Below are 14666 nucleotides of genomic sequence, written 5' to 3' on the forward strand. Positions count from 1 at the left end.
GGAAGTGTAGATCTTGGTTAAATTAATGGCTCACCAAAATAATAAAGATGTAGAGAACTGGGATTCTATCTGGACTAAAGCAATACAAAAAATGTCTGCAATAATATTTTAGGTTGTAATTTTAAGGCTTTTTGATATTTTTTCCCACAATGGAGCAACGTATTGTGTATCTTTTACTGTTTTGTATATATAATGCGGCTTCTTTTATTAATAATAATTTTAAAAAAAACCAAGATAGTGCCACTAAGCTCCAGGTCCCGATCCCATCCCTTCTAAAAGGGCTTGTTTGGTCATTTCTTTGCCAAGTTTCACTGTAGCATTCAGCTAATCGGGGGAATAGAATAGAAAGGGCTGAAAGGGGAGTTGCTGGCTGGGGACAGGCTGTACTAAGTATAGTCTTGACAGAGGAGGGGAAGAGGACAGTGGTAGAAAAAGCACATAGACCCATTTCTCCTCTGATTGCTGCTGTTACCACAGCAGGTCATACTTTTAAGTCTCTCTTCACAGTACTGAACACGCCTCCCTCCAGTAGCCTTGGGAACCCTCAGGATTGCTTTGTTAGACCACACAGAGCACAATTGGCTTTTTAACGTTTTTACAATATTTATGTCTGGAAGAAAAGAATGGATAAACAAGTTCTTGTTGAAACAGAGTGACCGAATCATAGCAACTTCAGACATTATTGCTAGTAGGAACTCAGTCGCTGATAGATCAGCACACTGCTCCAAAGACCTGTGCATGTCTGTGTTCAGATGAAGGGCTCTTGCACACACAGGCCGTACACGCATTCTAGTTAAGGGAAACAAAGGCATGTTGCCAACTCTGGGTTGGGAAATCCCTGGAGACTTTGGGGATGGATTCACAAGTGGGTAGGATTTGGGGCAGGGAGAGACCTCAGTGGAGTATAATGCTATGGAGTCCCCCCTCCAAAGTGGTCATTTTCTCCAGGGGAACTGATCTCTTTAGTCTGGAGATGACCTGTAATTTGGGGGGATTCCCAGGTCCCACCTGGAGGCTGGCATTCCTAAGGAATTGTGCACAGAGTTCTGTTTGGGGAGGGGTTGACTGGGATGAATGGGGAACCCTGTGTATAAACAGTCACAAATTGTACTTTTTTAAAATGTGGGTTAGCGTCTAATTAAGAAATACAGGCTTTTTCCATAACACCTATAATTAAAACTTCCTCTTGAATTTCTACATTAATCTGTACACTTTCCTGTTTACTTATTGAAATCCATTGTTAACCATCACTTCCCCCTGAATAAAGGAACTCCTTTGTTTGACGCTCTTTCAGATTTCTTCAAGTGGATCAATGGACTTCACAAGGGGCTAGAAAAATTGATCTCCTTTTTGAAGATTCCTGGTGTCTCTGCCTTCTGGATTTAGACCCAAGCAAGTAAGACATCCTAGTCACCTGCCAAAATAGAACCAGGAGCACTGGATTTGAAGGAAACGTGACTTTCCCACATAAGAGTGTATTTGCCAAGGCTCGTATTGAAACTTCACAGGTCTAGCATGGGAGGGCCCAGTCTAAGGGTTCTATTATTATTATTATTATTATTATTATTATTATTATTATTATTATTATTATTATTATTATTATTATTATTATTATTTGGATTTATATCCCACCACTCCCCGTAGGCTCGTGGCGGGTCACAGCAGTCCTATCCCCATTAAAATACCCATTAAAAGTCTTTAAAACAATCCCAACATGGCGGAACTTATTATTCCCACCCCTGCTATCAGAGCGGCAGGGAGGGTGGGGAGGAGATGCTAAGTCTGGGGGGGGGGGAATGTCGGCACTCATTCGCTGACCCTGGCCTCAACCAAAAACCCAGCGGAAGAGCTCCGTCTTGCATGCCCTGCAGAAAGCTGGTAAATCCTGCAGGGCCCGCAGCTCACCCGGGAGCTCCTTCCACCAGGTAGGGGCCAGGACCGAAAAGGCCCTGGCCCTGGTCGAGGCCAGGTGCGCTTCTCTAGGGCCAGGAACGATCAGGAGATTCTCCCCCGCTGAGCGTAAAGCCCTGCGGGGGATGTAGGGCGGTAGGCGGTCCCTCAGGTATGTGGGTCCCAACCCGCGTATAGCCTTAAAGGTCAAAACCAGAACCTTGAACCTGATCCGGGCAGCAATTGGCAACCAATGCAGCTGCTTCAGCACAGGCTGGATATGGGCCCTCCAAGGTGTGCCAGTGAGGACCCGAGCAGCTGTGTTTTGCACTAGCTGGAGTTTCCGGATCAGAGAAAAGGGTAGGCCGGCGTAGAGCGAGTTACAGAAATCTATTCTGGAGGTGACTGTCGCATGGATCACTGTAGCCAAGTGGTCAGGGGACAGGTAGGGCGCTAGTAGCCGGGCCTGGCGAAGGTAGAAAAATGCCTGGCCCGCTACTCTCTTGACCTGAGCCTCCATAGTCAGGGAGGTATCAATGGTCACCCCCAAATTCCTGGCCTGGGGCGCGATAGTAAGTTGCGTTCCTGCCAGGGTGGGTAAGCGCGCTGCCTGGTCCTGCCGTCTGCCTCCCAGCCACAGGACCTCCGTCTTGGAGGGGTTGAGTTTCAGGCGACTCTGCTCGAACCATTCAGTCACTGCTTCCAAACATCTGGCGAATGGTTCCGGGGGGGACTCTGGGCGGCCGTCCATGAGGAGATAGAGCTGGGTGTCATCAGCGTACTGGTGGCAACCCAGCCCAAAGCTCCGTACCAGCTGGGCCAGAGGGCGCAGAAAGATGTTGAATAACATGGGGGAGAGGACTGCGCCCTGCGGTACCTCACAGGGGAGTCCGTAGGGACGCGAGAACTCTTCCCCCACCGCAACCCTCTGGGTCCGGTTCTGGAGAAAGGAGCGTATCCAGCGCAAGGCTGTGCTCCGTATCCCCGTGCCAGCGAGGCGGTGGATCAGAAGGTCGTGATCCACGATGTCAAAGGCCGCCGATAGATCCAAAAGGACCAACACGGCCGACCTGCCTCTGTCCAGCTGGCGACGGAGATCATCCAAAAGGGCGACCAACACCATCTCCACCCCGTGGCCAGGACGGAAGCCCGACTGATATGGATTGAGTGCCGAAGTTTCCTCCAAGAATTCCGAGAGCTGGTCAGCCGCAGCCCTCTCCACCACCTTGCCCAGGAACGCCAGATGCGATACTGGGCGGTAGTTGGCAGGGTCCTGCGGGTCCAGCGTTGATTGTTTTAGGAGAGGGCGAACCACTGCCCCCTTTAGCCGCTCAGGAAACTCCCCTGAACTTAGGGAGGAGTTGATGATGTCTCTGAGCTGGCCTCCTATCCCCTGGCCGCCTCCCTTGAGGAGCCAGGAAGGGCAGGGATCAAGGGGGCAAGTGGTCGCCCTGACCGAACTCAGCAACTTGTCCACTTCGGGAAGAGAGAGCCACCTGAAGCCATCAAACCTCACTACCAAAGGCGGCCAACAGGTCTCCAGTTCATTTACTGTATTAATTGTGGCGGGAAGGTCGCGACGGAGTGACAAGACTTTATCCGCAAAATGGCTCGCAAATGCCTCGCAGCCAAGTGCCAATTGTCTAGTATTTTGGCACCCCTCAAGGGCGGTGAGTGATCTAACTACCCTGAATAATTGGGCCGGGCGAGAGCTTGCGGACGCGATTTCCGTGGCAAAAAACTCTCATTTAGCCACTTTCACCGCCATCTCATACGCCCTCATAAGCGTGCGATAAGGTGTGGCAAGATGCAACCTACCACCTCTGTGCTTGGCCTGTTGAATGACAGCATTGGCTGGATGGGTTGGAGAGGGGATACATCCTTCACTGAGGGAGGTTACAGATCTGGTTATTATACAGCCTATCCCAGAGAAGCCTTCCTTAGACCCAAATGACTAGACTATGACTGGTTCTTTGAACAACAAGAAAAAGGGAAACAGAGCATCTTTCACCTCTCATCCTATGGCATGCAGAGGGCCCAGAGGAGATCTCAATGGATATAGGGTTCTCCTCCCCCCAAGCCAGTATGATATTACTCTGTAAGCCCGTGCCAGGATTTGACTTTGTGGCGGAAGGATGCTTTTGAAAATTCCTCACAGAGTTTTGATGAGTAGCAGCATTCATCTGCTTCAAATAACAATGTACTTTCTGCTCAAATGCAGGGACTTTCCTCCCTTGACAGATGTCAGAACGGCAAAGCAGAATGATCTACTAGACCTCTTTTGCTGTTGCTGCTTGTGTGGTGAGCTTTCTAATAAGTCTGTGCCTTCCCATGCTAGACCTGTGAAGTTTCAATTTGAGCCTTAGCTAATACACTCTTATGTGGGACACTAACATTTCCTTCAGATCCAGTGCTCCTCGTTCTATTTTGGCAGGTGACCTGGAGGTCTTATTTGCTTGGGTCTAAATCCAGAAGGCAGAGACACCGGGAATCTTCACAAAGGGGATCAATTTTCTAGCCCCTTGCGAAAGCCATCAATCCACTTGAAGAAATTCAAAAGAGCGTCAAACAAAGGAGTTTCTTTATTCGGAAGGAAGTGACGGTTAACAATGGATTTCTTCAGAATGCTGCATCTATAGGAAAACAGGGACATGTACGGATTAATGTAGAAATTCAAGAGTGTTCCATGAAATAGAAGTTTTTAATTATAGGTGCTCTGAAGAAAGCTTGTGTTTTTGAATTAGGCGTTAACCCACATTTTTAAGTAGTACAATCTGTGACTGTTTATATACAGAGCTCCCCAATTCATCCCAATCAATCCCTCCCCACAAAGATCTCTGTGCACATTTCCTTAGGAATGCCAGCCTCCAGGTGGGACCAGGGAATCCCCCCAAATTGCAGATCATCTCCAGACTAAAGAGATCAGTTCCCCTGGAGAAAATGGCCGCTTTTGAGGGGGGACTCCTTAGTACTATATTCCCTGCCCCAAATCTTACCCACTTGTGACTCCACTCCCAAATCTCCAGGGATTTCCCAACCCAGAGTTGGCAACAAGGCTTTGTTCCCCTTAACTAAAATGTGTGTACAGCCTGTGTGTGCAGGAGTTCTTCATCTGAACACCCCCACACGCTGGTCTTCGGAGCAGCATGCCGATCTATCAGCGACTGAGTTCACACTAGCAATAAAGTCTGAAATTGCTGTCCAGCCAATGCTGTCATTCGGATGGCCAAGCACGGAGGTGGCAGGTTGCAACTTGCTGAGCCATTTGCCCAGAACCCTTAGACTGCACCAACGAAAGATCTTCTGCCACTATTTAGTGGCTGGAGCACTGGACTTGAATCTCAGACACTTCGGCTAGAATCTCCAGCCTGCTGTTAAAGCTCACTGGATGACCTTGGTCCAATCTCTCTCCACATAACCTACCTCACAGGGTTGTTGTGAGCATCAAAATGGAGGGACGATGCAAAGTGTTTCGGAGCACCCTTGAGGAAGAAACCTGGATGAACATGTCTAAATAAATCAATAAGACCATGACATAGAGTGAGCAAAAGCACTCCCTCACAGCGGCTTGGCATCGCCTGTCAATGGGGCTGCTCCCCAGGCAAACTGGCTGCGTGTCTGGCATAGTGGCTTTGCACATCAATGTTATTTCCAGGTTTCACTTCCAGACACTGCTTGTAACGATTTAATTCTGAAGGCGTGCCATTGTAATACAATGAAAGTTTCCAGGCTAGTGACTCGGGGGGGCTGCTTCCGCAGCACACCCTAGGCTTTCCATTCCACTGGTGAAGGTAGGATGTTCCCACCCCCAATTCCCACTGCCCACCACCACTCAGAGAAATTTCTTTCAAAAGACAACAATGTTAAAAGCACTGCCTGGAACTGAAACCTGGCAATATCACTGAATACCTCTAGGAATTGCCAGAAACTCTATGGTTTTACCATAAAGTTTCTGGTGATTCCTAGAGCTACCTTATGTCGCTTCTGGGTTTTTCATCTGAAATGACATAATGGCAAATAAATAATGTGCTCTCCACCAGTGACCCTGCCCCCAGTATAGCTTGGAAACTCTAGCACACCTCCAGCAAACAAGCAGCACCTTGGATTACGTTTTCACCCTCTGGGATACCCAGCAACAGCAAGCTGCATTCATCTCCTCTGCCTCCTCTCTTCTCAGGGTGACATCCTTGGATGCCACCACCGCTTGCTTACAAACACTTGTCTAGGAGAAGACAACAATGCTCCGAGGGTCATCTGTATGCTTAAACTTATGCCCACTGGCTGCATACCCTTTACTGCATTCAAAGGACACATTTAGAGAAATCATATTTTAACTGACCGGAAAGCTGGGCTCAGGCCAGAGTACTGGAAATGACCAGGACAGAGTTTCTGTCTATCCCAGACCCAATTTCAACTTCTGCTTCTGAACATCTCCTGGATGTGTTACAGGCCAGCGACGACGTTCCCTGAGCAAGGAATTCTCATTCCATAGTGATGAGTGGGTGCAGAGGGGGAATTCTTCACATTTGTTTACCCTGGCTTCATCTGATTTGCAGGCAAGAGAGAAGGAAAGGTTGAGGCTCATTCATCCTCGACTTGAAACGTTACAGGCAGCTGCAAGCCGGCAAAAGCGGCTCTCTTTTTTGCAGGGAGGGATCTCACTTTGGCTAGAAATCTGAGCTTTTCCAGGCGTCCAAGTACTCTGCTCAGTCCTGAGCCAAACCAAAGGCCTGCTTTAAATGTTCAACATATTTTGTTTTTAAAATCCTCCATCCCATACAGGGCCTGAGATACTAATATGGCCTGGAAACAGAAACCACGTTGAGCAGGCCCTTGGGTGGGTCACAGGAATGCCTGGAATTATCGCTCATCTCCCTAGAGAAAAGGGCTGCTTGGGAGGGGGGGACTTCATAGCGTTCTACTCCAATGCCCCAAATCCTGCCCACTCCCGGATCCACCCCCAAAGGATCCAGGTATTTCCCAACCCAGACCTGGCAACCCTATTCAGATACGTACTGTCAGGACTGCCCCCCTCCTTGCTACTCCTGTTCTGGCAAAGGCACTCAAAGTCCTCGGGGCAAATACGAACCTGCAGACCCTGACAGCAACTTTATAAAAATCCATCCCTATATATAGTGGGGAGGGACTCAAAACACAGAGAACCCAACAGTCCACCAACAGGACTTTCAACTATAAAAAACAATAACAACAAAAAGTCCAGTGATACAAGCATAGAAATATTTCCCCAAAAGCCAAAAAAGCACATCCAAGAGCCGGAAACTAAAAACATCACACGGAAACCAGCCTCTGTGAAGGTCCTCTAGGAAAGATCATCTTCATCATTCTCCGGCAAGGCAACTATGAGGAAAGCCTCTGTAAGCAGAGAATTCAAAACTCTTGGAGTCACTCCCTGAAAGGCCCTGTCCTGCTAGCCCACTTACCTTATGTCACTAGACTGCCACCATGCCAGCTGATCTACAGTCCAGCAAAATGCCCTTCATCTACCGTATTTGCCGGCGTATAAGACGACTGGGCGTATAAGACGACCCCCCAACATTTCAATTCAAAATACAGTACTATGGGCCACTATGGGCAACTATGTCTATCCCAACTAAAGTGCAACCGGCGTATAAGACGACCCCCCCACTTGGAGGCATGTTTTTCAGGGGGGAAAAGTAGTCTTATACGCCAGCAAATACTGTATTTATTTTATCAACCCTTTTTTTAAAAACAAAAGAAGCAAATCCCAGTAGGAAATATTAACTTCTGACATTTGGGAGAAATATGGTTTGAGTTTTGGGCATTTGGAATGACCAATAGCAACAAAATACCCCAAAAGTCTCTTTTTCACTTACTAGACCATTGCATGTGCTGATTGCTGCTGTCCCAGTTCTTGCATCCGACTGCAAAACTATCCCAGTGAAGTGACACGAGGGTCCCACACGTGGCACCATCTTTGCCCTGGTGTAGTTCCCATAATGCCTTTCCAGAATATAGTGATTGGACAGTAATCCCTGGTGGAGAGTCAAGTTTAAAAAGAGATCCTTTTCTTTGTGCTTAATTTTATAGTACACCTTGCTGTCCTTTCGCCTCAAGTCTCTTTTCCTTCTAGCGTTTGAGGTATGGTGATGTAAGCTGTAAGAGAGGAAATGTCCGTCTGCGTCGACTTGCGCCGGGCTGACCACCTGGTACTCTTGGAGCGTTTTGATAAAATGATCTAAGCAGGGGGGGAAAAGACAATGAATGTAGTGATGGCTACAGAAATAAACAGCTTTAAAAGGGGGGTAGAGACTAGCCACTCGCTTTAAAAGGGGGTCAGAGACTAGCCACTAGCTTTAAAAGGGGGATAGAGAATAGCCACTAAATTTAACAGGGGGTCAGAGACTAGCCACTAACTTTAAAAGGAGGTCAGTAACTTTAAAAGGGGGTCAGAGACTAGCCACTAGCTTAAAAGGGAGGCTAGAGTAGCCACTAGCTTTAAAAGGGGGTCAGAGACTAGCCACTAGCTTAAAAGGGGGGCTAGAGTAGCCACTAGCTTTAAAAGGGGGTTAGAGACTAGCCACTAGCCATGGTGACAGAGGGGAACTTCTGCACTCAGAGGAACTGGTCCTCTGAGTCCCAAAGCCAGGAGGCAGTATCAGGGGAAAGTCTTGACCTCTCTGCCCTGTTGTTGGCCCTCCAGAGGGACTGGTTGGCCACTGTGTGAGCCAGGATGCTGGTCCTGATGGACCACTGGTCTGATTCTGCAAGGCTCTAATGTTCTTGAGTAAAATGAAACCAATTTCTACCAGTACTATTCCCCTTTATCCCATATTTTATGAGCTCACGGTACTCTTTGCCAACGTTGATCTTGCTTTCTTTTCCTTTTGCCTCATCGAAAGAAACAAAAATCAGGAGTCCTCCTCCTGATTTCCATCCAAGTTGCAAACGTAACATTTAATCACGTCTGCAGGATGCGCCAAGTCCTCCACTGGTGTAAGTGATTATGGCTCCTTTTGAAGCTCGTGAGGAGACCCTGTTGATTAACAACAGCTGAAGCTACCCCAATGCACAGCTGTGGCAAAGAGAAGCCCATCTGTCTCCATATGCCAAGCTGCCGGCTTGGCTTTTTCCTTCCTTCATGGGAATATTTATAGTAATCCATGAACAGAGTGACAGGGGATAGACAGCTTGGGCTATTGAAGCTGTAGCTCTTGACCCGATAAACTTAGCCCATTCCGCATGTCTGTCTTCTTCATCTTGTTTTAGACAAGGACCTCTGGCCTCACTAAGATGGATGGGGGCCTCTTCTCTTCCTGGTTTGGCCGACATCTGGATCCTTTGTAGATCCAAAGTCTTGGGTTTCAAAATAATTTGGTCATGCTGGCAATATGAACGGGAGTGGAAGGAAACATGGAACGGCATGGGCTGCCCTGCCCCCAGATTTTAAATCCTCTAATGGGATTTCTGCCTTTGGAAGAGAAGCTTAATTCTTGTTCACTCTTCTCGCCAGGGCTAAAGGCCCCATACTTCGAGGGGCCCCACATGAAGCCTCCCCCCCCCATGGATCAGGGCTGTAGCCTCTCTTGTCACTTTTCTCTCTTTAAGGACACTCAGAGTGACTCCCCATTCCACTGGGGGGGGGAGGCCCTCTGGTCCCAATCTGGTTCCTCCCACTGCAATTGTATCTGCTAGGGCCACGCAAATCTGTTAAACTGGTTCTGGTGCTATGGGCCCCACAAATTCTTAAATCATTCCTGCTCCTCTCCACACCTGTTTGAACCTGATAGGCAAGCAAATGGCAAATCCCCACCTCCTTTTGGTTATCACATTGCTATGAAGTACAATAAAGTAGACACCACTGGTACGCTCAGAGCCATCCCAGCTACCGCAGAGAAAGTGGAATCAGTACAACTGGATGCATCCAACCGGATATCCTCAGAAAAGACGCTCTTTGTGCATTTCACAAATAGTTTGGCTCTTTTTAGGCCTAGGGGTGCTAACTCGCAAGTAGAAACTGGCTTTCTCCTGAAATTACAGTTCAGATTAACAGGATCAGTCCTCTGGGAGAAAATAGTAGCTTCAGGTGGCATCACTCCCCTCCTGAGGTCCTTCCTCTCTCCTGCTCCCCCACTCAAATAAATCTTCAGAAATTTCTAAACTTGTGGCATTTCCACACGTGATATATGTAGTGTAATGTTTGCTGAATGTAGGTGGCATATTCCAGCCCTTTCACATGACGTCACCTACATCCAGCGTCTGGGCAGCAGCCAGCTCGCTACATCCTCCAACTTCAGGAATTGCAAAAAGTAGATTCACCACCCTAAAAAGTGCAACCCACCAGTATACAACCAGCAGGCAGCCATTGGAAAGGAGGTATGGAGGGTGAAAGGTGCTATAGGCTGCTCAGCTTTGTCCCACCCTCGCTCCCACCCTCCACCCTCCGTTTCTGGCTCAATGAAGGAGGCAGTGCAAGAGGAGAGCTCCTTCTCCGAGAGGGGGTGGGTGGGGATGATGGTGTGTGTGTGTGTGTGTGTGTGTGTGTGTGTGTGTGTGTGAACCATCCACGATTAATTTGTCCGGACCGATTGGGGGGTGGTGCCTGGGGGGTAACTGGGAGGCAGGTACGAGGGTGGGACATTGGAGGCAGAGATAGCGCTTCTTCACCTCCATATATTTCTTTAGCATGTGGCTTGCTGGTTGCTCTCCAGTAGCTCGTACTACATAGCTGGGGAATCCACTTTATGCATTTCCCCAACTACCACTTTAAAACGGCGGATGTTGCTTGAAGTTTGCTGGATGGACACAGGAGGTTGGCAACGTCATGCAAAACACCAAAATTATGGCATCTTCTAAAGGTAAGCATTTCATTATATTTATCGGGTGCGGAATGGCCCTCAGTCAGGTGGTCCCTCCAAATGGGACCAGAAATCAGTTCCCCAGGTGAAAATCTGGCTGAGGCTGCTTTGAAAAGTGGACTCCATGGTATTGCATTCCTGCTAAACTTCCCTCCTCAAACTCTGCCCTCCCAGGGATCCACCTTCAATCCTCCAAGAATTTTCCAAGGGGGAGTTGGCAACCCTATGCTCACAGCTGCAAGTATTCTGCAAAACCTAAGCAGTTTTGGGGTCCCCTTGGGGGAGAAAAGTCATATGTCAATTAAACCAATCAATAATTAATATCTGGCATTGATGCAGTCTCCAACTCTTTTGAGAAGTTCACGTCCCAAAATAAGCTTCTAGTCCTGGTGAATGAATGTTCAGCATTGACTGTGTGTGAATGACAGCTGTTAAAATCTTCGAGATCAGAGTGGTGGTTGAATAAGGTTCCTTGTGGTACTTTGCTCTTCCCTGTGCATGACAGAAGTCAACGAGTTTAGGAGAAAGCAGGCAAAATACAAGCAAGTCTGCCCAGTTTATATAATGTATCCAGGCTGCAGAATTCAAGTTTTGGCTGGGACTGAACTTGAGTTGCACAGCCCTTCCCTTCCACTCCCCCCCCCCAAACTGAAATCACATACTGTGCATTCTTTTGCACACAGATTGCCCCCAGTGAAGAAACTTATTTTCAAACTTTCCCTTTAAAAATACTAATAGTAGGGTGGTGGCAAAAAGCAGCATGTTTAGGAAAAGCTGTGAGCCTATAAAGAAAAATGGTTAGGAAAATGTTCTCCCTCTTTTTTTTTTCCCAAAGCCGAACCCACCCAAAGCAACCTAACCTAGCTGCAACGTGAGAGGCACCGGCACCCACCCTGAATCAGCAGCATTACCAGAAACTTCGGCAGCAACACCCAAAATTAAATATTACAAGCTGGCCAGCCCCCAAAGCTTTTGCAGCTCAGGGAAGCCTCATATTCTGTGGGACCTTTTTTGGGTTTTTAAGCCTCCAGAAAGACTCAGCATTGCAAGATCCCTGTCTTGCGGTGTGCCCTAACCAAGGAATCTCGTGGGCCGGGAAGCAAACCGTTCCCCATGCGACAAAGAAGCTAAAAGACCACAAGCAGAGAGAGACTCTGATTCAAAGCAGAGGCATTGCACAAAAAGACCCTTCCTGGAGAGCTCCTCCTGCAGGGGGTGGCCTTTGTCTTGTCAGACCCGCGAGGGAGAGGTGCCCACGTCGCCCTGCCTTGAAGGCAGCTGTTTAATTAAACAAGAAACAAGAAACAAGAGAAGCCACTGACCTTGCCTCTTGTCAGGAAAGACAAAACGGCCCGGTGGAGGATTTCTCCCAGAGCACCACGCCAGGAGGTTAAAGAAGTGGACCAAAAAGGACACGTTGGCCACCCAGTTTCTCTGGAGACAGGGCATGTTTGGGTTTTGCAGCGTTTATGGGAAACGGCGCTTAGTTGGAAAGAGAACGGGAAGGCTGCTTGGGCCAAAAGGCTGTGGAGATTAATGCATAGGAAGAGAGAGAGACAGAGGCTGAGAGGAGAGGCGAAGGCAGGAGAAAGCTCTCTCTCCCCCCTCAAAAAAGGGGAGTGATTAGATGTCCTGGTGTCTGATTTCTGGAGGGGGAGGAAGTCCGGGCGTAGTGAGGAAGTGGCTTCGAGGGAAATCCTTGTTCACACAGAGAGGAGACACTGCCTCTTGTCAAGGCGTAACAAGGAACCTTCTCAAGAGGGATCCTGTCCGCTACCGTGGAGGGGAGCTGAGGAGCCAGGTAACCAGTGGGCAGGTTCTTAGCACCCCGGCAGCGTTCTGCCGTGCCTGGATCGGGATGGGCTCTGTTTTCTGTCCCAAAATGAAAACATGGCCAAGAAAGGCTTCCAGGGCCTGTCTGTAAAATGCCAGAAACCTGAGAACAGTCGCTTATTTGCGCTCTAGGGAACTGAAGGCCAGACAGACCAAAACGATTCAAAGTCCCTATTAGGCTGGGGAAATCAGGGGCATCCTTAATAGGATATTTACACCCCACTTTCCACTCCAATGGGAACTCAATGCAGCTTATGAAATTGTTCTGCCTTCTCACGGGTTATCCTCGCAACAACCCCCCTGTGAGGTAGGCTAGGCTGAGGGCAACTAGTCCGAGGTCAGCCAGCAACAAGAGTGTGAGATTTGAACTGGGGACTCTTACATCCTAGTCTGACAGTGTCGCCATTTCACTACACCAGGGCTCAGGAGAAAAGGAATACTCCCTTAAGGCTTTATTAAAGAAGTCAGATATTCTTCTTTTCCAGGCTGCTCAGAAAACTGGGCTTTCCCCTTGTACTTTCTTCCCCCTCTTCTTTCTCTGTGCAACTGTTATTTCCCAATGGTCCCTTCTCCCCAGTGACTGGTTTTGCCCTAGAATCATAGAATCATAGAATCATAGAGTTGGAAGGGGCCATACAGGCCATCTAGTCCAACCCCCTGCTCAACGCAGGATCAGCACAAAACATCCTAAAGCATCCTAAAGCCCTCTTCAAATCCTTCCTGTAAAATATGTGGGCTCTTAGGAAGAGTATCAGGCTACTGGGCAAACAAACAGCTCTTTATTAGCGATATCAGCAGTGAGTACATGCTGTAGGAGCAGATCTACATACACAACACTTCCTTTACCCATTACTGTGATTACTGGAGGAGGAGGAGGAGGAGGAGGAGGAAGAAGAAGAGTTGGTTCTTATATGCCATTTTTCTCTACCTGAAGGGGTCTCAAAGCGGCTTCCAATCGCCTTCCCTTTCCTCTCCCCACAACAGACACCCTGTGAGAGAGGGGAGGCTGAGAGAGCCCTGAGATTACTGAAGAAGAAGAAGAAGAGTTGGTTCTTATATGCCGCTTTTCTCTACCTGAAGGAGTCTCAAAGCGGCTTACATTTGCTTACAATCAGAAGATTGCTGAGTGAGCAGGCATAATAGATGGAACAGCTAGAAAAGCCTTTTTCAACCTTTTAACCATGGAGGAGCCCCTGAAATTAATTTTTCACACTTTGAGGAACTCCAGAAGTGATGTCAGTTCCCTTCCTTCCCCTCCCAGAAGAGACATAACCACCTGTGTTAATGGGCAGGCTCAAGTAGGACTTTGGGAGGGAGGGGACAGTTTAAGGTGGGAGTAGGTGTGCAGGCTCGGACCATCCCAGGTACAGAAGCCACGAGAGAACCCACGCATGCTCAAGAGGGGAAGTAATGGAAAGGGCCAGTTCCCTAGCTTGGGAGGCGGAAGGCTGCGGACCCCTTCTGGAGCTCCCAGAGACCCCTGGGCTGGACATCATTTGACTCCAGAAACACCTTCAAGACCTACAAGGTTTAATTCTGGGTATATGTTTTCCTGTGCCTGCCCAGCTACCTGTCTGCTTGTAAGAGCTGATGAATATTCTCTAGGTTTGGACAGTGAATTCAATTGCTTTCAGGAGAAATAAGAAATAAATGGGTGAAATACCACAGTGCAGCCATCGTGGCTGAAGTAAGGAGATGTTATGGGAGGACTTAAGGATCATAGAGTTGGAAGGGAGCTCCAGGGTCATCTAGTCCAACCCTCTGCACAATGCAGGAACTCACAACTTACCTGCCCACCCACGGTGACCCCAATTTCATGCCAAAGTGATCCCCTCCCACCAAAAATCTCCAGAATCCATCCTGTCCTGGAGGAAATTCACCTTCCATCCCAAAGTGGTGATCAGCAATTCCCTGGGTATGCAAGGAAGGACCACAAGGGATAAACGCTGACACATCCCTTCCTGCCCACCCACTCACAATCTGCCTAAATTCATAAAATCACTAGCCTCCAGGAGAGACCTGGGGATCCCCTGGAATTACGGCTCATCTCTAGACTACAAAGATAAATCCCCCTGAAGGAAACTTTGGAGGCAGACTCTATGGGTT

The 14666-nt window shown here is 48.3% G+C and overlaps 1 protein-coding gene across 2 annotated transcripts in view; it reads right to left on the bottom strand.

The window, feature by feature from the left end:
* Nucleotides 1-12404, bottom strand: part of ADAMTS12 (ADAM metallopeptidase with thrombospondin type 1 motif 12) — a 164900-nt gene extending 152496 nt beyond the window's left edge. Inside the window, exons 1-2 of one of the 2 annotated variants that reach the window (XR_013233003.1) lie at nucleotides 12050-12404; nucleotides 7746-8107 (exon numbers count right to left, since the gene is read on the bottom strand). Coding sequence is in view for 1 of the 2 variants with exons in the window: in XM_077346955.1 (XP_077203070.1) it covers nucleotides 7746-8107; nucleotides 12050-12176 (489 nt within the window). In the remaining variant the exon portion in view is untranslated. The remainder of the gene's footprint in view (nucleotides 1-7745; nucleotides 8108-12049) is intronic. The other variant, XM_077346955.1, reaches the window with a different exon arrangement.
* Nucleotides 12405-14666: the final 2262 nt, after the last annotated feature.

The sequence above is a fragment of the Paroedura picta genome, chromosome 7, assembly GCF_049243985.1.
Source record: "Paroedura picta isolate Pp20150507F chromosome 7, Ppicta_v3.0, whole genome shotgun sequence".
NCBI lineage: Eukaryota > Metazoa > Chordata > Lepidosauria > Squamata > Gekkonidae > Paroedura > Paroedura picta.